The 25,115-nt window shown below is 49.4% G+C and overlaps 1 protein-coding gene across 5 annotated transcripts in view; it reads left to right on the forward strand.

Moving 5' to 3' along the window:
• Tmem108 (transmembrane protein 108) overlaps positions 1 to 25,115 on the forward strand; it is a 285,084-nt gene that overhangs the window by 252,772 nt on the left and 7,197 nt on the right. For all 5 annotated transcript variants that reach the window (XM_052187481.1, XM_052187480.1, XM_052187482.1 and 2 more), the window contains one exon: positions 15,067 to 16,473. In XM_052187481.1, the coding sequence (XP_052043441.1) occupies positions 15,067 to 16,473 (1,407 nt within the window). The remainder of the gene's footprint in view (positions 1 to 15,066; positions 16,474 to 25,115) is intronic.

The raw sequence follows: 25,115 nt of genomic DNA on the forward strand, positions 1-25,115 counted from the left end.
CTCTTTCTTTAAGGCTAAGCTTTATGCCACTGCATGTGTGTCCACGTTTGTTTTATCCATTAATGGTCACCTAGGCCAATTCCATACCGCAGCTATTTATCGTCAATGGTTCTGTGATAAACATGGTCTAGACACCAGATTTGATGCCTTTAGGGACATACCCGTGAGTGGTGTAGATGGATCTTACAGCGGTCCTGCTTCTAGGATTCTGAGGAACATCCATGCTGATTTCTGTGGTAGCTACACTAATTCATATTCCCATCAACAGCGTATCAGTGCTTTATGTTGGCTGACAGTCATTTAATGACTGGAGTTTTGCTCTCTGTACTGTAAGAAATAAACTACTATTTCTATAACCAGCCTCCACCTCCCACACCATCAGAATGCTGTTTTGTGTTTTCTTGATGCTGGCCACCCTGACTAGGGTAAGATGGAATCTAACTGGGGTACCCTCTTTGTTTTTATCAACACAATATTAATTACTCCTTAGCACTGGTTCAATTTACATTTCCCCAGGGACTAAAAATCTTGGATTTTTTTTATGTACTTGCTAGTTTTAATTAATGGGCAACTGTCTCTTCATTTGCCTGTTTATTGGATTATTTGGTCTTTGGGTATTTAGGTTTTTGTTTTTATATATTCTGGATATTAATCTCCTGTCAGGTTTTGTCTTAGGGTTTTACTGCTGTGAACAGACATCATGACCAAGGAAAGTCTTATAAAGGACAACATTTAACTGGGGCTAGCTTATAGGTTTAGAGGTTCAGTCCATTATCATCAAAGCAGGAACATGGCAGCATCAAGGCAGGCATGGTTCAGGAAGAGCTGAGAGTTCTACTTTCTTCATCTGAAGACTGCTAGCAGAATACTGACTTCCAGGCAGCTAGGATGAGGGTCTTAAAGCCCACACCCACAGTGACTCACCTACTCCCAACAGGGCCACACCTTCTAGTAGTGCCACTCCCTGGGCCAAGCATATACAAACCATCACAGGTGTATACCTGGCAAAGACCCTGCCCCTTTCCCATTTTAATGGCTGGATGATCAGTCTGTATTATTAACTTGACAGGCTCTAGAGTCACCTAGGAGACATACTTCTCTGTGTGTCTGTAAAAGTGTTTCCAGAGAGGTTTAATTGATAAGACCCAACTTGAGTGTGGTGGCATGGTCCTGTGTGCCAGACCTGGATAGGGATAGACATTGGAAAACCAGTGGAATACCAGCCTTGGTCTCTCATGACCCAAATATGGGTGCCACGTGAGCAGCTGTCTCATGCTCCTGACAGCACAGTAGAGCCCCTTGCCGCCTTTCCTTCTTCCCCTCCCCCCTCCACCTTCCCACCCCCCACACCCCCACACCTTCCACCCCCCACCCCCCACCCCCCACCCCCATGGACTGCATCTCTTCAAACCATAAGCCAGAGCAAGTCCTTTCTTAAGCTGCTTTTATCGTGGTGATGTGGTGATGGAAAAGGTAAGAGAATTCTTCCCTGTGTAACAATATCACATTTGTCTGTTCTTGGTATTACTTCCTAATCTACACAGGAGTGCTATTCAGAAATTCTTAACATGTTTCTTCTATATTTTTCTCCAGCAGTTTCAGTATTCCAGCTCTAATATCTAGGTCTTGGTCTGGTTTGAATTGATTTTTATGCCGGGCGAGAGAGTTTCTTTGTTTCACACATGACTCGCCCAGCACCATGAGAAGCTATCTTTTCTTCAGCCATGGTTTTGGCAGCTTTGTTAGATTTCAGTTTATGGAGCCCTGTACCTCACAGTGGTTGTATCCATTCCTCAGTGCTCCGTCTTCTCTGGACTCATGAGCCTCTTTGTGACTTCACTGACCAGAGGCAGAATTTGGGCTTCACCAACTAAAATGCATTCCTTTGGTAGGAGCCCAAGAGAAACAAGACCATAAATCCACAGGAGAAAACAACATGTGAGTGTCAGCTCTTTTCCCAAGTCTCCCATGATATGCGATGTCCTCTGGAAGTCACCCTCTTATTGGGGACTGCCTCCTGTTTCTGCAGCTTCCTTCTCACAGAGGTTTGCCCTCAGCTGCCTGGCTGGCCCACAGTGGGTGTATGCTGAACACAGGACCAACCAAGAATCAGAAGCATCATCTCCTTTGAGGTTATGCTTTACAAATGCAAATTAATCTTACCAAGGGCAGACGACAGTCTTCCGTTCCATTTGTTCTTGGCTTGCTTTAGCTTAAAAGGGTACAGAGAGCAGGGGAGCCTGGCAGCCAGAGGGCATAATTTCCAGAAAAAGCCACATTCAAAGGAGCCAAGCAGGATGGGACAGGGATCTGCTACAGGGCACTTGCCTGTTTCTATGTCGGATTTTTCTGAGTACCACTGCTGCCGGCTCCCCAGCCCCACCCCATCTTGGCACAAAGTTATCTTCTCTAACCAGAAACTGGTTCTGAACCTCCCCAAGGGCAGAACCACCTGGAGTTTGTTGCACCTGTAACTCAGTCCATTAAGAACAGAGGTGTTTATTTCCCGAGTCTCCAAGTATCATTGATGATGTTAGTGACCATATTTAAAAGCATTCCCATGACAGAATATCAACCACTATTATGGTGTTTATTATACTCTAGACCTTGTTATTTTTAAAGCAAAGACTTAGACCAGCACTGGCCAATAGAAACACAGCATAAAACACAAATATTATTTTAAATTAGAGATGCTAATGAAGATTACTTTTAATGATATATTTTAATTACTGTGTACCAGTCTGCTCACCATGTTGGTATCTCGGTGTGTAATATAAAAAATGTGAGGGAATATTCAACTTTTATTCTCATGCTTTAACGCTTCAAACTTGATGAGGAACTTATGCTCATAGCATGTCACTACACTTTGAGTGCTTAGACCGTGTTGCCAGTGACTGTCATACTAAGCAGTGTAGACATCAATAACGTGCACCGTGGTACAGATTTATAGTTATTAATCACTTACATGTTAACTCTTCAGATCCTCACAGTAAGCCCACAGCAAGGCTATCTTTAACACTTTATGGTGAGGGAGAACCAGAGAATTTAAGTAACTTGGTAGCGTAAGTAAGCAAGAGAAGTCTGAAGCTGTCAGTGTGGTCAGAGTCAGCCATGTCCCCGGGGAGCAGCTCAGCCACTGCTCCCCGGGAGGACAGAGAAGGAACACCATTCCTTTGTGCCACTCCACAGCCGGGAATGCTTCCATGGTGAGAGAGGCCAGCAGGGCAATGATGACTTTTCCAAACGTGTTCAACTGAAGGAGACATGACCTGGTAAAAGATATATTTGGGGGGAGTAGGGAAGGATCACAGGACATCTCAGAGGCAAGAAACCACCTCTCTATCCCAGAATTACAACATGGGAGCAGCCACTTTCCAATCACTAAAGAGAGTGTCTTCAAGCAAGACAGCCAAGGGCCCCATCTCCAGTGTCCCAGCAGATCCTTTCAGGGGCTGTGTTCTTTCAGCTTGGATCACAGTCTTGCTCTCCTGGGCTCAACTGAAACAGCGTTTACATTCATGCCTACAGTGAAGGCAAGACAAGAGGGAGTCAGCTTCAGAGGACTCAACTCTTGCAAGATCCAGGGTCACCATCATGTCATCCCCAAGGCCTGCTGATCTAAGCGTCCTTTGATCAAGCATTACACTACAGAGGTTGCACCTGTCAGCGTCTGTAGCCAGAAGGGGAGAGTAGAAACGTGTAGAGACACACACCTAGGTGTATAGGAGAACATATGCCTTGGCTCAGACTTCAAATTTGTAACCCCGAACAATCCTTAACTTCCCTGAACCTTGGTTTTAGGGAAAGTAGCACCCGTTTCCCAGAGTTTTGTGAATACTAAATGAATTCCCAAGAGTAAAATACACGGGACCATTGTAGGTCCCCAGTGCTGTGTATTTCTGTTCCAAGCTCAGTGTACCATAAACTACTCGCCACACATGTGCAGACTTAGATCTCTCTGCTGATAGACATTTTGTGGCTCATAGCAGGGAATGAGGTTGTGGGCACCCTCCATGGGTAATATTAGGATTGGCAAAGCCCCTCTCCTTAGCTTAACGTTAACTTCATGAATAAAGAAATGAGGAGATTGTGCAGGAGAGGGGAAAGAAGACTTGGGTGTCACCACTCCTGGGAAGCCTTCCTGGGTTTCCTCTGGCTGAATTGCTGTCAGATGTCCTTAATTATTCCAGTATCATCTCCCATTGTGCTATCCTCACTGTGTGTGTGCCCTCAGCTCTTCAGTTCGGCATAGGCATGAACTGGCTTCTGGGAGATTTGTTTCTACCAGAAGAGACCTGAGTCCAGCTTGACTCTTTCAGATACCAAAATTCACAGGTTTATAATCCATACAGAAATACATGAAAGGTGAAAATTGGAATGTCTGTGATTGCATGGGAAATAATTGAGGTTTTTTTTGTCTTATGATTTTGTAAAGATTGAGACATATAATGAAATGTTTACTACAGCACTAGTGTGCAGTAGGTGCTCCACCCATAGCTCTGTATATAGTAGGTGCTCCACGAACAGCTCTAGTACTCAGTAGGTATTCCATGCACAGCTCTAATGCACAGTAGGTGCTCCACAATGGAAGAGTAGCATTTAACAGTGGCGTCCATGTTGGTCATCATAATGTGTTGAGAAGGGATAGTTTTTGGGTTTTTTTTGTTTGTTTGTTTGTTTTGTTTTTAAAGTAGGTGGAGGAAATGAGGGGAGCTTTAATTCCCAAGCGTGTACAACAAGGAAGACTGGGTTTCAGAATTCACTAGTGGAACCCAGCTTATGGCCAAAACATAAATTAGACAGTAGGATATGGGATCCTGTCTGTGAGTGAGACATGGTGTGGCGTCACAGGAAACCCAGCCGTTCTGACAGGGCAGCTTTGTTCCAGACAAACTGTAGCAGACAATGAGCCTTCAGCAAGTGTGGCAGGCAAGGCCAGCCAGCCTCGCAGCCAGCCTGACAGAACCCCGTGAGAAAGCCAAGCAGCACTTAGGAGAAGCCTGAGAGGCACAGGTACTGGTAGATACCAAAGGACGCAGACACTCCACCTGCTCCCTCCTCAGGGACTTTGCTACCAACGCTTCCAGCTGCCATCTTTGTCTGCTGTCTTCAGCAAGCATTTTGGTGAGGAGGGAGGGTTGCTATGAGAGGACACGGACATACTACTGGCCCAGTTCATTAGTTATTCCAGCAGATGTTCCCCTGTTGACCTTAGGGAAGGGATTCTTGGGTCTGACCAAGCCAGGGCTTGGTGTCTTTTCCCACTCCTTCTGGGTTTGGAGATTTGAAGCCTAGGGTAGGCAGATGCCGGTGCCTCAGGTCAGATGCCATTCAGGAAGTCTTTGGGAGCCATGAAGGAATCCCATTAGACCCCATCCTAAGAGGTGATTGTAGGCTCAAAGGGAACCCATATCAGCCCGTGAAGCCAGGGGCTTGTGTCAGCAGTGGAAGGGAGATACAGCCCAGCAGTGCCACCAACAGCCCGAGGAGCCTCCACCCAGGTTTAGATTGTTCCTCAACTTGGGACTTTTTCTGGTGGTATTTTGTTTTATTTTCACACTGGGATTACAGGCTTAAGGGAGCAAACTGCAAAGGTAAGGTGCCATTTCATATCAGTGTGTAAACTGTCATGGCCACTCTGACACGGCCAAGTTAGTTTTGATCATCCTGGAATTCCATCTGTAGACCAGGCTGTTTTTAAACTTATAAATCCCCCTGCCTCTGCCTCCTGAGTGCAGGGATTAAAGGCGTGCACCACCATGCCTGGCTGTCTTAGTTCATTTTTGACTGACTTGGAAATTTATACTTTCCTTGTGGTGAAAACACTTAAAGTTCTTTTATTTTTGACATAGTTTCTCTGTGTGACCTAGACTGGCCTCTACCTTGGCTCCCCCTGCCTAAGTGCTGGGGCTAGAGGTGTGTCCCAGCATACCCAGCATTTCAAGGCTTCCTTTGGGTCATTTTGAAATATATAGCACCTGTTCACTATAGTTACATGTTGCACAGTAGGTCCCCAGGGCACTCTGACTACGTGCCCTCTTCCTCCCAGTGACACTACCCTGGCCTCTGGCATTCCCCAGAAACCCCTCCTGTTAACAGAGTCAGAGGCCATCATAACGTGTTCCCTCTCCTCTGAAGACAAGATGTCCCCTGAATGTTGATGACCCCCTTATCTTATCAGAGGCTGCCTTGACCTTTTCATCCATCCGGTTCCAGCTCTCTCTCTTTGGGGAGTCTTCAAGGCATCTAGAACAGAGACTTTGCAGGAAGCCACGCCTTCAGTCTGCAGGAACCAGTTGCCTCCAGCCTTATTCTGTCTCACGTGATAGGAGCTGTGTAATACTCCTACTAGGTGCTTGCTCTCTCTCGTCTTCTTTGTGGGAGAGACACTTCATCAGTCACAGAAATCACAGAGCTACAGAAAGAGGCAGGCCAGGAAGACATTTAAAGCCTGTTTCTCCACCTCCAGTCCCCATGTTGAAACCTAGGATGGTTGCTGAATACTATGTAGGGGTGATATCTCACTCACTACATACAGTCTCTAGCAAACCACTCTTAAACTTAGGACTGAAAACCATATACATCCCTCGTTCCATTCATAAAACTGGAGTGAGAAAGAGTCATTTGTCTCTGCCAAAGGTTTAGCTAGGTGGCTTGCTAAGACTCCAACTTCCCCACTGAGCCAGCATGTGGTGCCGGATGTTCTCTACAAGCTCACTGGCACTGAAGACCAGGGTTCTGCCTCCGTTCCCTTCTACATAGTCCCTATCCTGGGTTGTTGAGGTTTCCAGACAGCATGCTCGCTGGCTTCTAGTGTAAGTACCCCAAGAACACAAGAAAGAGAGTACACCCTTCATGTCTAGGCTCAGAAGTCATTCAGCCATATTGACTGGTCCCACCACACCCAGGGGAGAGAACAGGACCTCCCACGTGGGACTGCCAAAGCCACTTTGAGGAAGATAAGCAGATTTAGATGTGCTATGATGGTCACTTGTGGAAAATAGACATTCCACTTCAGACAGGGATTACAGAGGGCCTCATTCTTCAGCAAGTATCTATTGTAGCTCCGGCTGAGCTAGGTAGAAGGGCTGTAACATCAAAGCACCGATCCAACCCTGGTGCTTTAGACAGAGCACAGTTAGGACATAGACCAAGCCTTAACTCAGAGATGACAAGCTCCCCAACCCCTGGAACATTCCCAGCAAAGTCTTCAAGGCTGAGAAGCCTTCTAGGACTTCTAAGACAGGGTGTTTGTCTGGGTTAAATCACAGTAACTAAGGCAGATAACCAAAGGTGCAGAGTTGATTGCATGTTGCTGCATTTGGGAACATAGGGAATTAAATTATGGTCACCAATGACAAAGGCTATATCCTCAACAACAATTAGGTTGTGTTTATCTGACATTCCTCTGCTCATATATGACAGTTTCCTGAATCAAAAATCCCTCAGTCTTGAAGACAAGCACCTAGGATCAAAGACAGCAGAGCTTTTATCCTGAACCACTGTGTGACACCCTTTGGACCTTACACAAATGGCTTCACCATATGACAGCTTGGAACTGATTGGGGAACACAACCTACAAATGTATCATGCTCGTCTCTTTCTTGTTCTGAGAAAAAGAGCTGTGTTGTGTGTGTGAGGTCAGGAGGAACTGGGAAAGAGAAACAAAAGAGAGCTTGAACATGTGGTTGTGAGCATACACGTTTGCACGAATGCTCACATGTGTACGGACCTGTTTTCTGTCAGCCTCTCAGAGCTCCAGCACAAGGTAAACTCACATTGGCGTCAGCAGGTGCGTCAGGGCACACAGGAGGTTTTCTTGCTTGCCCGTGTTCTGGGAAGCAGTTCCCAGTGGGGTCATGGACCTCAGTCTGCCTGTTGAACCCGAGATCTCCAGACATTTCTGGAACCCACCAGGTGATGCCCCCAGTTAGCACAGAGGCCTGAGCAGAGCTTCTGTTCTTCCACCCTGTGAATGAATTCCCAACCTGATGGGAGGGAGGGGGCTTGTGGAATGTGGCTGCCTTTGAGAAAGGAAGCAGCAAAGATTTGTGCTACAAGCTCTTTAGTCAAGGTCAAGAGACCTGGGTTGCCTCTTCAGCGCAGTATCCCCTGAACTCAGTGATGCCTATTTAATTCTAAGCAAAACCATGCTCCAAAGAATTAGCATTTATTATATGTCATCTTTAAAGTAAAATGGAGTCATTGGAGTTCAAAGGACAGAGCACATTAGAGTTCTGCAAGCACGCTGATTATATAAAAGGAGCCCGGGGACTTGGGAACATCAGTAGAATTAGCCATGAAGTGAGTTAGCCTGACTCACGTCCCCATCTAACCCTGTATAGCCATGGTTAACTGTAAATCATTTTACTCTGGGTTGGGGGGGGGGGGGGCCTTGCCTTCTTCAGATAGAAGGATTAAATGTCAATGGTCCAGACACCCTTTCCCAATTAGAAGAAAATCTTGGGAATTAGGAAGTTCAGCACGTTTTCTTCCTGGGCAGTGACCCAGAGCCTTGTCCAGGAGGATCCTGGTTTTGCCATCTGATGGGAAAAGAGCAAGAGGAGAGGAGAGAAGAGGGCCCAACGTATGTTTTAAAAGGAGCCCACTCCCTCAAAATAACATCATTACATTCCTGTAGCCTCGAGTCCCAAATTCTTCCTCTTAGGGCCAGTTTCAAGACACTGTGACTTTGGAAGTAAAGTTAATGACCTTTGGCAGACCCTTTCAACCATTATACTATGTTCTAGTTTTTCAAACCTCGTGTGGTGGCACGCACTTCTAAGTTCCAGCCCTTAGGAGAATCACAAGTTTAAGGCAAGTATGGGCTACATCATGAGATCCTTTCTCAAGTGAAATAAGAAATAATAAAAATCTTGTAAAGAGGCTTAAAACCATAACAGAATATTTTGCTGCCATTGTTCATGAATCTTGGGTTGACTGGGCTCAGCTAGGCAGTTATGCTCAGTGATAGGACATAGCTCTGACCCCTGTGATTGCCTAAGAGGATTAAAAAGACAGTAGGCAGAACACCCTGGCTGTGAAGGAGAATCTACTTAAGAAGATAGTATGAATTATCAGCATAACAAATGTGTGTATATAAGCTTAAATGTACCATTTTTTAGGTAAGAGAGAAAAACTCAACCTAGAAGATGAATTCCCAGAGATGGAAAATCATAGCCTCTGACCATGCAGAACATAGGGATGGAGGCAAGAGGGGAGGGGACAAACAGAGAAAGGTGGGGACATGGCTCAGTGGGAACACTTGCCTAGAACAGCCAGGGTTCGGGCTTCCATCGGCAGCACTGATAAAAACCAAAAAAGGAATGTTAAATCAAAGTGGTTGAAAATGTAGTCATTACCCGCAAGTCCCATAAGCCCTCTTCCCTCTCCCTGTTCTTCCATCTACCCCTTCCCGCTTCCCTGTTCTAGAATTCCCCTATACTGTTGCACTGAGTCTTTCCAGAACCAGGGGCCACTCCTCCATTCTTTTTGGACATCATTTAATATGTGGATTATGTCTTGGGTATTCCAAGTTTCTAGGCTAATATCCACTTATCAGTGAGTACATACCATGATTGATCTTTTGAGACTGGGTTACCTCACTTAGTATGATGTTCTCCAGCTCCATCCATTTGTCTAAGAATTTCATGAATTCATTGTTTCTAATGGCTGAATAGTACTCCATTGTGTAAATATACCACATTCTTTTGTATCCATTCCTCTGTTGAAGGACACCTGGGTTCTTTCCAGCTTCTGGCTACTACAAATAGGGCTGCTATGAACATAGTGGAGCATGTGTCCTTATTGCATGCTGAAGAATCCTCTGGGTATATGCCCAGGAGTGGTATAACCGGGTCCTCAGGAAGTGTCATGCCCAGTTTTCTGAGGAACCACCAGACTGATTTCCAAAGTGGTTGCACCATCTTGCAATCCCACCAGCAGTGGAGGAGTGTTCCTCTTTCTCCACATCCTCGCCAACACCTGCTGTCTCCTGAGTTTTTTACCTTAGCCATTCTGACTGGTGTGAGAGTGGGGACCCAGAAAAGGGGAAATCATTTGAAATGTAAATAAAAAATATATCAATAAAAAAAATGTAGTCATTAGAGCTGGGTTTTGCCAAATCCCAGCTCACCATTCCTAAGCGGTGTGGCCACCGATGGAGTCTACTGGCTTCCATCTGTGAGTTGTAGCATGGAGCTAAGAAGAGCACCACCTCCTGGCCATCCACATACCTGCAGAGGTTTGCCCTCCCAGCAGCGTGTGTGAAGGAACCGCTCAGTACCTTATTAGCCACTTTGCTCATCGCCCCTCCCGTCCTTGCCTGTGCCAGGTGCAAATGCCAGTGCCCCATATGGATTGTGGGCAGTCAGCTAAACACACAGGAGGACGATGCCCTCTCCATCCATCCCTTGAGATGATGACCCAAGCATGGAAATTTTAGGGAGGAGGCTTTCCTATGACATCTTGGCACCCATCAGTCTATGTGGGCACCCACTTCCCTCCCCCCACGCCCATCCCACACACTTATCCTTATTCTGACACATTTTTAAATTTTGGCTCTACATTTTAAGCATGTCAAGCTAGATTTTAGTTTTAGTGACTCTTACATATTTAGAATTAGAGTCTCAAGTCCATTATGCAAATACATGCAAATGATATGTAAAGAGGCAGTCGCCCCAGATTGTGGGGAGGGGAGTGTGTAGACCAAGTACAAAAGGCCTTGAATGAAAATTTGCATGTGTTAGGGGAGCCCCCGTTTGAAGGCCTTGCACATGCTTGTGACAGTACACATCACAGCCTTCATTTGCTAACCTTTTGTGTGAAGTAGAAGAGTGTAAGCCCTTGTCTCATTTCCATATTCAAGGTGACAGTAGGGTTGAAAGGGGTTAGACAGTTCAACCCTGTAGCTATTTTATGATATAAATGAAAAATGGCTGTAATCCAGGCCGGCTCCCCTTGCTGTGTGACTTTTACTGGGGAAACGTGAAAAAAATAGTCGCTCCATTCAGGGTACAATAGCAGACCAAAGAGTGATTCTACACAAGCCTAGCCTGATGAGCGGATACGGTCAGGTGACCCAGAAGCTCTACCTCAGCTTTAATGGCAGTTCCAGAAAGGTGCATCCCTAGGCTTGTAAGGGTCTGTGATTCACCAAAGAATGATTCTCCAGACTCAAACAGTATGCACAAACAAAGAGTGTTTTAGTCTGCAGCTGTGCAGCATGCAAGGGTCTATCAGTTACCAAGGTGGAGACACCCAGGTGAGCTCCCAGGCACAATTTAAAGCAGATTAGAGGACTTTCTGAGAGGGGTGGGTGACCTTTATCTTGATTGGTTGGCTCTTGGAGTATGGGGGTCTTTTAGATTGGCCAGGGTTCTGGGGACATTCCAGAACCATTGGGGTAGAATGGGGGTTGCTGGAAACTGTTGCTGGGAAGTCTAGAAACTGTTGCTGACTCACTGTTCCTGCCTCAGGCCAGGTGGCAGGGCAGCTTCTGATTGGTTGTCCATGGCCTGTGCTTTTTTTCCAGTAACTGATTCACTGGGAGCCTCATTCTGGGAAACAGAAATTTAGGACTAGTCTCCTGAAGTGCCAGTTTGAAGCCTGTCTTGGAGTCAGCCCTTCCTCTCAGGCTCCTAGAGCTTGAGGACAACTCTAACCAAGTCTTCTCTCCTGATCCAGTTGTTAGTTATGCAACCTGGAGGGAGCACCACATGGGTTTTCTAAGTTCCATGAGCTCTTTCTGAGTCTTATGAGTCCCTGGGCATATTTCACTTCACAGCAAACAGCTCCACCACACCCCCCAGCCAGCCAAGGGCTGTCAAACAGGTCACCTGGGTCATACAATGAAGAGGTTGGTTTAGGTGAACTCTAGGGCCCCTCACTTTGGTAACCAAAACGTAGAACCCCATGGCACCCTAGAAGAAACTGGGGCATTTATAGTAGCAAAGATTGGAGACGAAGCTAAGTGATGGAGAAGTAACTTCACGGCCTGCTTGGAGAGGAGGGAAACTTCTGAGGAGTCTGGAACCTGAAGAGCAGCAAAGACAAACTAGAAACCCAGGAACTTCAGCCCAGGGGTCCCGCTGAGAAGATCTGAGTCCCTGCAGGCTCCTAGTGGGGAAATCAGGGGGATTTCATTGTTCTCTAAGCATTTTAAACCCCAGGCAACATAAACCTTGTGTTGTTCTAGAGGGCTGCTGGCATTGTCCTGAAGCCCAGGTGGCTCTCCTTCCCACTGTGTGCCTGTCCCTGGGGTTAGCTGGTCTGTCTCTCTCTCTCTCCAAACTCTGTGCTGTTCTTGACTCTGAGAACCAGAGACACTCTGTGCTCCAGCTCAGCTCCTCTGGGGAACGCCAGCTACTACAGCAGCCACCAAATGGACACAGTTATCACCTGCCAGCCCCTGCACTGAAGGCCACCCTAACTCAGCCATGTGGTACCCAGTGGGTATGGAGGGTAGGGTGAGCACCCAAGAAGCAGCCCTCAGCTAGGAGGGGGTCTGGGAGAGTTTCCTTAAGGCACATGATACGAGGTGCTCCCAGTGAGACTGAGGTGCTCCCCATCAGCTCCCAGCTACCCTCAGATCAAGTTTTCCCATCTCAGCCCCCCTTGACTGACTCTCAGATCATCTCCCAGTGTCAACCACTTCCCCCCTGCCCTCTTCTCCATCTCTCCCCTTCCAGAAGGATTATAATACAAAATGCTTATACTCGGCTGCTGCCATAACAAAAATAGCACTCTCTGAAGGGCTTAAAAACCCACAGATACTTATTCCCCCGATGCCTCTGGAGGCTGGAAGCTTAAGATCAAATTAGGTTAAGGCTCATCCTGCTACCCCTCCATTCATTTGAATCTTCTTTAATTCCTCCATCCAAAACCAGTTGTTTTCTGAGATTCTGGGTTGGGATGGGGTGGGGGGAGCAGAGTTCAGCTCTTAACAGTCATGAGACCAACTCGCAGCAGACCGTTCCTCAAACATTGAAGGTTACCATCCTCAGTGACCACCCCTGTGGTGCTGAGCTGCCAAGAATAGTGTTGTGAGACTGGGGTAGTAGCGGCCATACAGAGATGCGAATAAAGTGGCGTGTTGCTTCTGCTGTGGGTACAGCTGATGGCCCTCTGCCTTCCCTGCCTCTCTGGCGGCGGCAGTTAACTAGGAAAAGCATGTGCTCTAGAGATAGCCCTGGTGGCGCGTGCTTCTGCGGCTGCGCGGCTGGCTGCACACATGTTGCCTTGTCTCCCCCGGCTTTCATTTCCCACCCTGTCAAGTGGTTGCTAGGGAGAGAGCAAGCCTGATTCGGGACCGGCTTGAATGAGCAGAATGCACTGCAAGTGTGTGGGCTGACTCGTGAATGGAAGTGTAGAAAACTGGCTTGCTTAGGGGAGCCAGCCACTGGTCATAGAGACAGAAGGCGCTGCTGCCTCTGCTACAAACCAGGTCCCTCCAATTCCCTGGCATGGGCTTAGCTGTGAATATTAGGTCCAAGGGTTATTCCAAAAACCACTACACACTGAGTTCTGCTCTGGAGTCCCTTCTTCCCTGTTTCCATGAGGCTAACCGGAGTCTTACCAGCTCCACCAGACACCAAGACTCCTAAATGGGGTCCCGCCTTTCCTACCAGACTCCTGTGAGTCCCAAGCAGGACCCCCACTGCTAGCAGCCCTGCTGCCCATAGCCAAATTCGTGTGGGAATCCTACCCTCAACACCCGTACAGCCTCTTGCCCTGCTAGAGTATGGTGACCTCCAGAAAGACTCTGAGAGTTGCCAGACAGATGCCTACCCACTTTTTGGGCTCTAGCCAGGCTTGAAAAGAAGTCCAGGAATAGCAGAGGAGTGCGGATAAACATTGAGGTGGTGACAAGTCAGAAGCAGACCCTGTCAAGTTTCCCACCACCCAGCATCAGCAGAGACCAGCTCTCCCTGGCTTAGCTCTTAACGCTCGTGAGACCAGCTTGTAGCAGAATGCCCCTCAAACACTGAAGGTCCCCACCACCAGTGACCACCCTTGCGGTGCTGAGACTGGAGTGACCGCTATGAACAGGTCAGAGCAGAGTGGCACATTGGTCTCTGGATGCTGCCACACCAGCCTCGAAGCCTGTGGTGTGCTGGGCTACTAGCACATGGCGCTGTGGTTGTAAGAACCATCTGTATTTAAGAGTGCTTTCGAATTAATGCACTTTATGCCTTTGCATTTTATCGGTAAACGTATTTACCCACATTATTATACAGCCTTTTTTTCTTAATCATTCAGAAGGGCTCCTCCTACTCAAAAAGACCAAGTAGCACCAATGAGGCTTTCCCCAAGTTCAACTACACCAGGAACCACAGGGATAGCGCTTGGGAACACACCTCCAGGAACCAATGGTCTTTATTTATGTAGCGTTTCCTATCCCAGACTCTACTACAGTGTTAGGGAACTAGATCTGGTTGCCCTGTCTGGACCAGTGCCCTCTTCTGCCCTCCTATGGCATCAGGACATCCCTGCCCTCCCTTAAGGTCATCTGTGAACCTGAGAGGCTGCTTTGTTTATGCTCTGGGGTGCCAGGAAGGGAAGTCTGGGGCAAGCAGGTCTAAATGAGCAGGGGTCTAACCTTGGCACTTTGTTATTGTTCAAGAAAAGGAACTCTTAGCTCTCCCACCCAAGCCTTTCCTCAGTTGGCTCTGAGTGACTCATAGCTCCTTTGGTCAGGGCTAGCCTTGACTACTCCCCAGCTGCGGGTGATGTAAAATCAACAAGTTTCCCAGGCTCCCTCTCCCATCCCAAGGCTGAGGTAGAAGGCTGATGCATTCTGGGGGACTGGGGAACGGAAAGGATTAGCTGGTCTGAGTCACCTGATGCTTCTGTCTCTCCTAGCACCCAGCACCCTCCTGCCTTGTCATAGACTTTTCTCCCCAGGTGCACATGCAGTCCTGTGCCTCAGGGTGCCGGTGTGACCTAAGGAATGCTCCAGTGTGTATCCTTCCTAAAGCCCTGCAGCTTTCTCCTAGGCCTGGGTGAGGATGGTCTGTCTGCAAGCAATGCTCTTGTTCATCACCGCTCTCCTCTCTCCCCCTCCAGGCTTTCTCCTGACCTTGGCACTGACCAAAGCACTGGTACTGACCGTCCAGGACCCATCTCCCAGGGAATCTCTGCAGACCCTCCCCTCAGGCAGCCCCCCAGGCACCATGGTGACAGCACCTCACAGCCCTACCAGACTCTCCTCCGTGGTGACACTGAACCCTACACCCGATGGACCCTCATCACAGGCTGCAGCTACTATGGAAGCTACAATATCTCATCCAGAAGGGCACCCTCCTACAGACACCATGTCCACGGTTACGGCGACAGCTGCCAGCCCCCATCCTGAAAGCCCTCTGCCCACAGGTTCCCCTCCAGCTGCCATGACAACCACATCCTCCCACTCAGAGAGCCGCTCCCCAGGGGATGCTGCTCCCGCCACCACCCTGCCAACCAAGCCAGCAGGAACCACCAGCCGCCCCACAATGTCCCCACGGGCCACCACTCGTAGGCCCCCCAGACCTCCGGGCTCTTCCAGGAAGGCGACTGGTGGTTCATCTCGTGCTCTCACACCTGTACCCGGTGGCCACTCAGCAAGGAAGGAAAACCAGAGGGGACGAAATCAGAGCTCGGTACACCTGGGGCCGAAGCGTCCCCTGGGGAAGATCTTCCAAATCTACAAGGGTAACTTTACAGGGCCCATGGAGCCAGACCCCTCTGCTCTCACACCCAGGACCCCACTTGGGGGCTACTTCTCTTCGCCGCAGCCCCAAACAGTGTCTCCAGCTACAGCACCCAGAAGCACCTCGTGGGTGCCCCCCACAACTTCCCTGGTACCTGCAAAGGACAAGCCAGACCTTATCAGAGCCAAGCAGGGGAGTGGCCCCACATTTACCAGCCCAGGAGGGGAGCCAGATGCCACAGCAGCCTCAGGTGCCCCTGCCAGTACACAGCCTGCCCCAGTGCCTTCTCAGAGCCCTCACGGTGACGTGCAGGACAGCGCCAGCCACAGTGACTCTTGGCTTGTTGTCACCCCTGACCCTGACAGACCCACGTCTGCCAGTTCTGGGGTCTTCACGGCTGCCACAGGGCCCACCCAGGCTGCCTTTGATGCCAGTGTCTCAGTCCCTTTCCCTGGCATCCCTCAGGGACCATCTGCAACCCCTCAGGCCCCAACCCGGCCCTCTGGGGTTTCAGAAAGCACTGTTTCTCCAGCCAAGGAAGAGGCTGAGGCCTCCCCCACCACAACCGACAGGGGTCCCAGGCCTCTCTCCACAGTGCTGTCCACAGCCACAGGCAACTTCCTCAACCGCCTGGTCCCTGCTGGGACCTGGAAGCCGGGGACAGCAGCCAACATCTCCCATGTGGCTGAAGGGGACAAGCCCCAGCACAGAGCCACCATCTGCTTGAGCAAGATGGATATTGCCTGGGTCATCTTGGCCATCAGTGTGCCCATCTCTTCCTGCTGTGAGTATGCCGCTCTCTCTCCCCCTCTCCTCCCTTCCGTCATCTTTCCCATTCTCCAAATTCTCTTGTCCATGAGTCTCACCCCCCACTGAGTGAACTGCAGAAAGCCCTAGAGTCTCAACAAATGAGATAGCAAGGCAGGAATCACAGACCATCCCAGTTCTAGTCCTGGGCAGAGCTCAAATATCCATGGATCATAAAGCCATGATTCCCAGAGCTTAGGGGGATGGGTGTGTGTGTGTGTGTGTGTGAGAGAGAGAGAGAGAGAGAGAGAGAGAGAGAGAGAGAGAGAGAGAGAGAGAGAGAGACTTTACAGGTACTTTAAGCTAGCCACATGCATTATAGAAAGAAACACCAAACTAGCTAAGAGACTTGGCTTGCCCAGGATTCAGGTGGCAGGGAGTGCAGGCCTTCCTGCCTGGGTGGCGGCTGACAGTGGAGATTTATGGGCTATGGCTGGAAGAGTCATCACCATCCTCTCCTGCTTCTCCATCTTGTCCTTTCTCTCCCTTCCACATCTCTCCTCATTCACCTAAGAAAGTAGGGAGAAAGCTTCCCTGTGCCAGAAAGCCCCGCCGGCTTTGGCCAAAGCACAGTTCTCAGTGCACGGGCTAGATTAAGGCCTTGGGGTTATGTGGATTTTAGCTCTTCTCTGTCCCAATACCACCCAGCCTGCTTTAACCTCCATGATTATGTGAGCTCTGTGCACTGTGGACCTTATTATTACAATTCTCTACTCCATGGCAACCAGTGCCTCCCTGCAGCAGCCTGTCCTGAGAGAGAGGAGTCAGGAGATGTTCTCAGGTCCCCATCAAGACCCTGCCATGGCCTCTGAGAACCTCAAAACCCCCTTTATGTCTTCCCATGTCACACTCTGTTCTCACCCTACCTCAAACGGGTACCATTAAAGATGTCACCTGTGCTTCTTACCCCCCACACACACATACATACACACACACACACACACACACACACACACCAGAGCCTGTTCTCTGACCTTTCTCATTCTTCCCCCGCTCTCTTGAGGACCTCAAATTTACCTTCTTGTCATTTGCACCCATTAATCCTGAGTGATGTCTTCCAAAACCACATTAAAAAGTCCACTTAGCAGTCCCAGGGGCACTAGACTGACTCTCGGGGAGCAATATCCGTGGCCCAGTCCCCTCATCCATGAACCTCACCATCTCCTTCTGTACTGCCCAAGCCTTCTACATCTGTGGCCTCATATTTGGTCCCCTTTATCCCTGGTTCCCCAGAAGGACACCATTCCACACATGCCCAGCTGTGCCAAAGGACTCAGTGGGGGACACTTTAGCCACACTAACAGAGCCTGTGCTGGTACCAGCTCTGTTGACAAACAGACTTCGTATCACCCTATGGGTTCATCTTGGTCTTAGGTGAAACCCCAAGGCTTCCCTTGGGGAGGCTGTGAAACCAAGCCAACACCCTTCCCTCACACCACAGGTAGGCACAGAAGGCTTAGACCCTTAGCATAGCCAGATTTCCTCCCGTCTCTCTTCACCAGTACCTCTTCTCCCAGCTTGCTGTGGAAAAACAACAACAACACAACTTGTGTTGAGGCTAGAAGGCCACTCCTACTTCAGGACCCAGTCAGGGAATGTGTAAAGTTGCCATGTGTCAAAAGGCCATGTGGCTTTGATATCACAGAGTAAGCTGAGGCAGGGCGTAGAGTTGGCAATTGATCATTCAGCAGACTTCTCACTGAGGGAACACACACACACAACGGGTGGAAGAAGCAAGCTCTAACAACTTCATACACACACACACACACCTGGTGGATGGAGCAAAGCTTCACCCAACTTTTTTCTTAACCTTTTTATGCCACCTAAATTCTCTAAGTAAGAAAGGGTTAACTTATAGCCACAAGTTACATATTCTCCACAAACAACCACAAGAACATATTCAAGAAGAGATTAAAAATCATTACACAAAGGGAAGTTACAACCAGATGATTATGTATTTTTCTTTTGAAATTTATACCTAATCAAAATTTTCCCATCTATTTTTCTCTCCATAGTTCATTGAAACCCCAAAGCAATGATTCTTTTGTCATTGATTAACAACGTGTAAGCAAGCCAGTCTATAGTAGTGAGCTTTTTTCCTATGCTTAGCTGACAACAATTTGTATTTGCCAAGAAACAGATCATCATCTTACTATTTTTGAAGTCTTGTTCACCTAAACTGTCTAACTGTCTGCTCTCCATTCTTACACTCAGAATTGTTTACTCTTTGTTCAGAACACCACCACCACCCCCACCACCACCCCAAAACATCTCTCTGCCACAACACCTTAAACCATCTCCTTAAGCTCTCTAACAACTACACTAACTTCCTAAAACTATTTAAAATCAAATCAGGAATTCTGTGAAATTATTTAAATAATATTTCATAAAAGTTCATCTTCATGTTGACCTCCAGGAAACTTGCTCAGTAGAGTGGGCCGTCCCCCAAGAAGCAATGACACCAGACTACACAGGCAGAGAGGCTCTCTCCACAGCCACTCACACAGTGCTAGATTCAGAAGGAACCACAACAGCAAGCAGCAATCCAGAGACACCCTCTGGGACTGTGCCTCTCCTGGGGACATCCATCTCAGCTGTGGATAGTGGGCCAGCTCGCTCACTCACTCGCTCACTCACTCGCTCGCTCACTCACTCACTCACTCACTCACTCGCTCACTCACTCACTCACTCACTCGCTCACTGCAGCGCCTCCTGCATGGCATCCACCATGCATAGCAAGAGAAGCCTTACTGTCGGTGATGGGAACATGGGCTTGTTTTATTTTTTAAGATTTATTTATTATATATGAGTACACTGTAGCTGTCTTCAGACACCTCAGAAGAGGGCATTGGATCTTACTGCACATGGACTTTTTGTTTTTGTTTTTTTTGAGGCAGGGTTTCTCTTTATAGCCCTGGCTGTCCTGGAACTCACTCTGTAGACCAGGCTGGCCTTGAACTCAGAAATCTGCCTGCCTCTGCCTCCCAAGTGCTGGGATTAAAGGTATGTGCCACCACTGCCCAGCTACACATGGACTTTTTAAGCTATGGTCTCCTGCTTCTGAAATAGGAAGGAAATTGAGAAAACATAGCATGTATCAATAAGCAAATTACTAATTAATAGTCCTATGTGAGAATAAGTGCTTCCTAATCTCCCTAGTGTGTTGGGTTCCTCGTTTATAGTTGGGATTCCAGGTTTGTCTTATAGTTCTGTCCCTACATTAGGTGAAGAAAATAAGCACATGAATAACCACACACAGCACCAAGGCGTGGGGAGACTCTGGCCATCACCCACACTGTTGAGTTAGAAAAGTGACATCAGCCAAGAACTATACCCCAAGGACAGGTTGAAGTTATAAGAGGAGCTTTCAGGTGCTGGGGCACAGGGGTGACACTCTCTTTAAAGATGTGATTGTGTCCACACTGGATTTTCATAGCCTGCTTCCTTTATGTTTCTGCCTGGGTCCTGGCTGCCTCTACATCAGCTCTGTGTGCTTGGTCACAGACATAGCCCTTGTGGATCATCCTTGGCCATCGTCAGGGAATATTTAGAGTATCAATCGGTCTGGTCTCAGGACCCTAGGTGCTGTTTGGGTTGTTTGCAAGGTCCAGCTCCATCTAGCAACCAGAGCAGCTGGGCTCTTCCAGGTCTAAAGGCTCATGTTTCAACCTTCCCTGCTGTCTGTGTACCTACCCCACAGCCCCTCTACAGACCTTACAGCAGTCTCCACCCTTTGCCAGGCAGTCAGAGTGACTGCTACCAAAGTACAAGTGTGAAATTCATCATCCCTGGCAAAGGAAAGGGTAAGGAGAGAAGCCAGGCTGCACTGGGCAGCAGGGACTCGCCTGCCCCTAGCTGTGCTTTCTCATCACGGTGATTCCCCTGGTCCTGATGCTCACCAGCCTTCCACGTCGCAAGCCCTCCCAATAGCCGGAAGGGCATCACGTACAAGGGCTGAGGAGTGCTTTGTCTCCCGAGCCCTGCCAGATACTCGCTGCCAACTCTGCTTCAGAAGAGAACTAAAATTGATTGGCTCCAAGCCACTAGGAGCCAGGGCCAGGAGCCATGCGGCTGCTGTGCCGGTCTCTGCTGCCACCATCAGGACGCACAGGTCCTGCTGCTGCCTCCTCCTAAGCCTCCGGCCTGGCCTGCCACTGCTCACTACTTACCAGTGGGTGCTCTGGGTTTTCACAGGACAGTTTGGAGGCTCTGCTGAGCTCCCTGGCCTGTCTCACTCACACTGTGGAGTGTTTCCTCCCAGCCTCCCCTGTGAGAAGATGGAGCTTTAGGGAGGGTTAGAGGGAGGTGGAAACCAGAGCCTCGACAGGTGTGCTGCATCTCCAATGCAAGTTCAGCCTGACCGTGATGCTTGCCCCAGAGCAGGGCTTTCTCCAGACTCTGGACTATTAATCCAGTAGTCCAAGGGATGACATGTTATAGGACCCATAATTCTTAGCTCTGTTCATTGTCCAGTGAATGTTAGCCATGAACATGTATACAAGCATAAACATGTGCCTGTATGTGCAGTGTATGTGTGTGCAGGACTTAAATGGATTTTTAATTACCACATAAGAAAACTGGGTTAGACTGATTCTTACTATGAAGCAAGCAGAAAAGAGTGACAAAAAAGGACATGTATCTAGGTGAGTGGTCTCTTTGGAATTAGGGACTAACAGGAGGAGGTGGTGAGGAGAAAGCTACAAAAGGACAGGCAGGGCTGTCCTTAAATTGCCAGTCTGGCCATAAGCCACTCAAGCAATCTCTGGGCTTTACGGTAGTATCCCATGCTAGACTTCTAAACTAACCAACCCCTACATGCCAGGCTAAGGAGCCAGGCACTAAACCCACCCCATCCCTGTCTTCTGTCACTGGAATGCCCTGCCGCGCTAACATTAGCTTGTGGACTCTTAACACACCTGCCCACAAACCCAGCCCTCGCCGCTCTTGACTGTGGACTTCACCAGTGTTCCTGTGGTTCCTCTTCTCTTGGATGAGAGAGATGTCTGCGGTGTCAGTTCAGGACCTTCAAGAGGCAGATGCCACGGTGGAATCAGGCATGCCAGGCAGCTATACTATAAAACACCAGGGAGAGCTAGTGTAAGCAAGGCAAGCGCTATTCAGCAACGCAGACCTCCCGACGCCTAAGAAAATGGGAAATAAAGAGTGGAACAACAGCTGAGTGTGATTCTGTTGGGTCACTGGAAGCCTTGAGCTGTAGAGGATCCCAAGGGACTGCGCATGCTCTGCCGGCCCTGCCGTAGTCAGTTGTGGTGCAGGCATCAGGGAAGCATGACCCTGGCACAGAACTGCGCATGCTCTGCCAGCCCTGCCGTAGTCAGTGCAGGCATCAGGGAAGCATGGCACAGGAAGGACTGCGCATGCTCTGCCGGCCCTGCAGTAGTCTGTCATGGTGCAGGTATCAGGGATGGTGGTAAATCTGAAAAGCGGCAGCAAGATTTGGGCAGGGCCTCTCCACACTTGTATCTCCAAGACCCATGAAAATCGGGGACAATGCATTTAGGGTGTTCTGTCAGGGTTTTCCGTGGGAAAGGAGCTCAAGAGACAGCAGTAAGGAGGGGTGGCTGACACTCATCCCGTGCGGACTCATAGTGTCTGTTCCAACAGGTCCAGAAGATGGCAGCGCAGCAGGGGTTTGGAAAGGTTGGCTCTTCTGGGGGAAGCTGCGGGGGCTTTGATCGTTTCTCAGAACACACAGAGTCCTATCATGTGAGCACAGTACTCACGGTTCCAGCCTCATACCAGGGAGCCTTCTTCCAGTCACTCATCTGATATGTCACAGAAGATTCGTTCCTGGGACAGCCGGGAGAGCTTGCTTAACTCTCAGGGCTGTTCTGGAACTATAGACAGGGGTCCCCACTCATTCCGTGTAGTCTTGGTGGCTGTTGCCTTTGGAAACATGGAGAGGTTGATTCTCTGACTACGTGGAGAAGTGGCTCCCACCTGTACTCACTACACAGCTGACAAAGGGCTTCTAAGGCCGTAAGGCAGTTCCCTCCAGTGTTCAGAGTGGCGGGAAATATTAATCATCTTCTCAGAGATGACCCAAACCCGTGGTCATGGTGGTATAATTATTTGGGTGATCTTGATCAACTTCAGTGACCCTCAGTTACTTGTGTACTTGGAAGAGTACCCGTGCCTTTCTCACACAGTGACCGTAAGGGTTGAAAAGGACTGTAAACTATGTAGCACTGAGAGCGTATTAGACTCCTTGAGTCCAAGCCATACTTCTGTCTCTTGGATGAAGGTCAGGGGACTGAAGTTACAGTTCTAAACACAACTAGAGCATTAGCCTTGAGACCGTTCACAGTCGCAGAGCCCAGCGTCTCTTTCTGCATCTCCTGTAGGAGATGGTACCTGGGAAACGCTGGGAGGTGGATTCAAGCCACCGAGCCTCCACAGACAGGATCTCTGCACATTCCACAGACTCAGGCTTCCAAGTCAGGGCCGTTACGGACTCATGCATGGCAGCAGGCATACCTCAGCAGCAGCCCTGGGAAGTTCACCTCTCAGGTTTCCACTCCCTACATTTCAAACTAAGACTATCAGGTAGGAAAAGCTACCAGGAGCTGGGCAGAATTCTGCTGCACACAGGATTTCATCTGGCCTGCACAGAGGCCCAGAGGTTAAACAGGCCTTGTAAGGAGCACGCTGATGTCTAGATTCTGATTCCAAATTCCACATCCTTCTCACCGCATGTCTAGGCCGACTCTCAGACTGTCTCTGTCTCTTCAGCCCTGCTTGCTTGCCTGTGACCAATCAGTGGATCCAACCATAGATGCCCCCTTCCTCAGAGACGTGGCTTTTAAGGACACCTTTCTCCCCACCACCCTGTTTGCAGTCTGTGGCAGTGAAGTGTGTGGTGTGCTGTCAGATACCCTCACAGGCCAGCAGGTGAAACGTGACCATTTGTCCCTGACAACTCCCACATCAGCAGAGCTAAAGAAACAAACCCCACTTCTCACTTCCGAAGTGTTTCTGTGTCTTCAGAAACCTGGTTCTACTGACTACACTTGCCCTGGCCATTTTCCCTTTGATGTTTCGGATGAGTCTGGTGGCTCTAAGGAATAAAGATACCGGAGAGGGAGGGAGGGCGAGCATCTGTGACCGCCAGCCCACTCAGCAGTCCCCCTCCGAGTGCCAAGGACTTTTTGAAAGGTGCTTTGAGAGGCGTGATTAGCAAAGTGGAAGCCTTTCCTTCTGGCCAAAAGCAGATAGAGGCAAAGGGCAAATAGTATCTGCCTCCTGACCTTGGTTGGAGATCATTCCATGGAGGCCAGTGGTGGTTGGGGGTGTAAGTGGGGGGTACAAAATGTTCCAGTGAACCCCCAGAACTGGAACCTGGGTTCTGAGATCTCGGCTTATAAATGTGCCAGCTTCTACAGCTGCCCTGTTCCCTAAGTACCCACTCTGTATTGGTCAAGACCGCGTCTGTGGGAGATGGTCCTCTGCTGCCCCCTGGCGCTGGCCTCTGAACAGAGCAGCCTGGGCCCCCATTCTCAGACACTAAGATGAAGTGCACCTTCAGGATGTCACATACAGACAGAGCCCACCCATTCCTTTCCCGTGGAAGGGTCCCAGGGCTGAGCCTAGACAGGACACAGTCGCTCCCCATGTGCACTGCCATTCTGTTGTGTAAGTCTGGGCGAAGGACCCTGCCTCTTCAACCTCCAGAGTTCCCTGAGAGCGTACAAAAGCCACCATTGGCCTGACTGCTCAACAGAACCCAGGCTCACTTACCCCTCCAGGACTCTTCAGTCGCAGACACTGGAGAGACAAGGGCCACATGTCACACAGCATGAGGGGGCAGGCGCAGAGAGCTGGGCTGCTGTCACCTCAACTGGTTGAGCCCTGATGTTGCTCTCAAGCAGAAAGCTGGGTGTAAGAGCAAACGTTGGAGCCCCACACATCCGGGTTTGCTCCTAAGCGTATTGATAAAAAATTACTACTTCTCTGTCTGAAAACTACGAACTCTAACACGGACTCCATGAGGTCAGAAGCCGTCAGTATGGATGATGTCCCGGAAACACAAGTCCTGTATGGCTGCCTAGTCACATCTTGTTAACTGAGCCTTAGGGTTTTGTCTAATGCGTCTGTGTCTGTCCACCCTCCTGCCTCAGCAGACATCTCTCCACAGTCTGAGGCTCTCTGAACACACACATTGGTCTTTGCTTCCAGGCTTTCCCCTCCTACCTTCCCACACGCTCCCCCTATCTCCCCCTACACTCTCCCCTCCCTCCTCCCCGACACTCTCCCCTCCCCCCTCTCCCCTCCCTACCTCCCCCCACTCTCCTACCTTCCCCCCACTCTCCCCTCTCATCTCCCCCCACTCTCCCCTCCCTACCCCCACTCTCCCCTACCTCCCCCCACTCTCCCTTCCCCCCTCACTCTCCCCTCCCTCCTCCTCCCCCTCACTCTCCCCTCTCTCCCCTCCCTCCTCCTCCCACTCTTCCCTCCCCCCTTCCCTCACTCTTCCCCCCCTCCTTCCCTCCTCCCTCTCCCTCTTTCCCTCCTCCCCTCCTCCCCTCCTCCCCTCTCCCCCCACTCCCTGCCACATCCCACACACACCCGAGCTATCCACACTGGTCCTTTGCACATGCT

Source organism: Apodemus sylvaticus, chromosome 7, assembly GCF_947179515.1.
Source record: "Apodemus sylvaticus chromosome 7, mApoSyl1.1, whole genome shotgun sequence".
NCBI classification, from domain to species: domain Eukaryota; kingdom Metazoa; phylum Chordata; class Mammalia; order Rodentia; family Muridae; genus Apodemus; species Apodemus sylvaticus.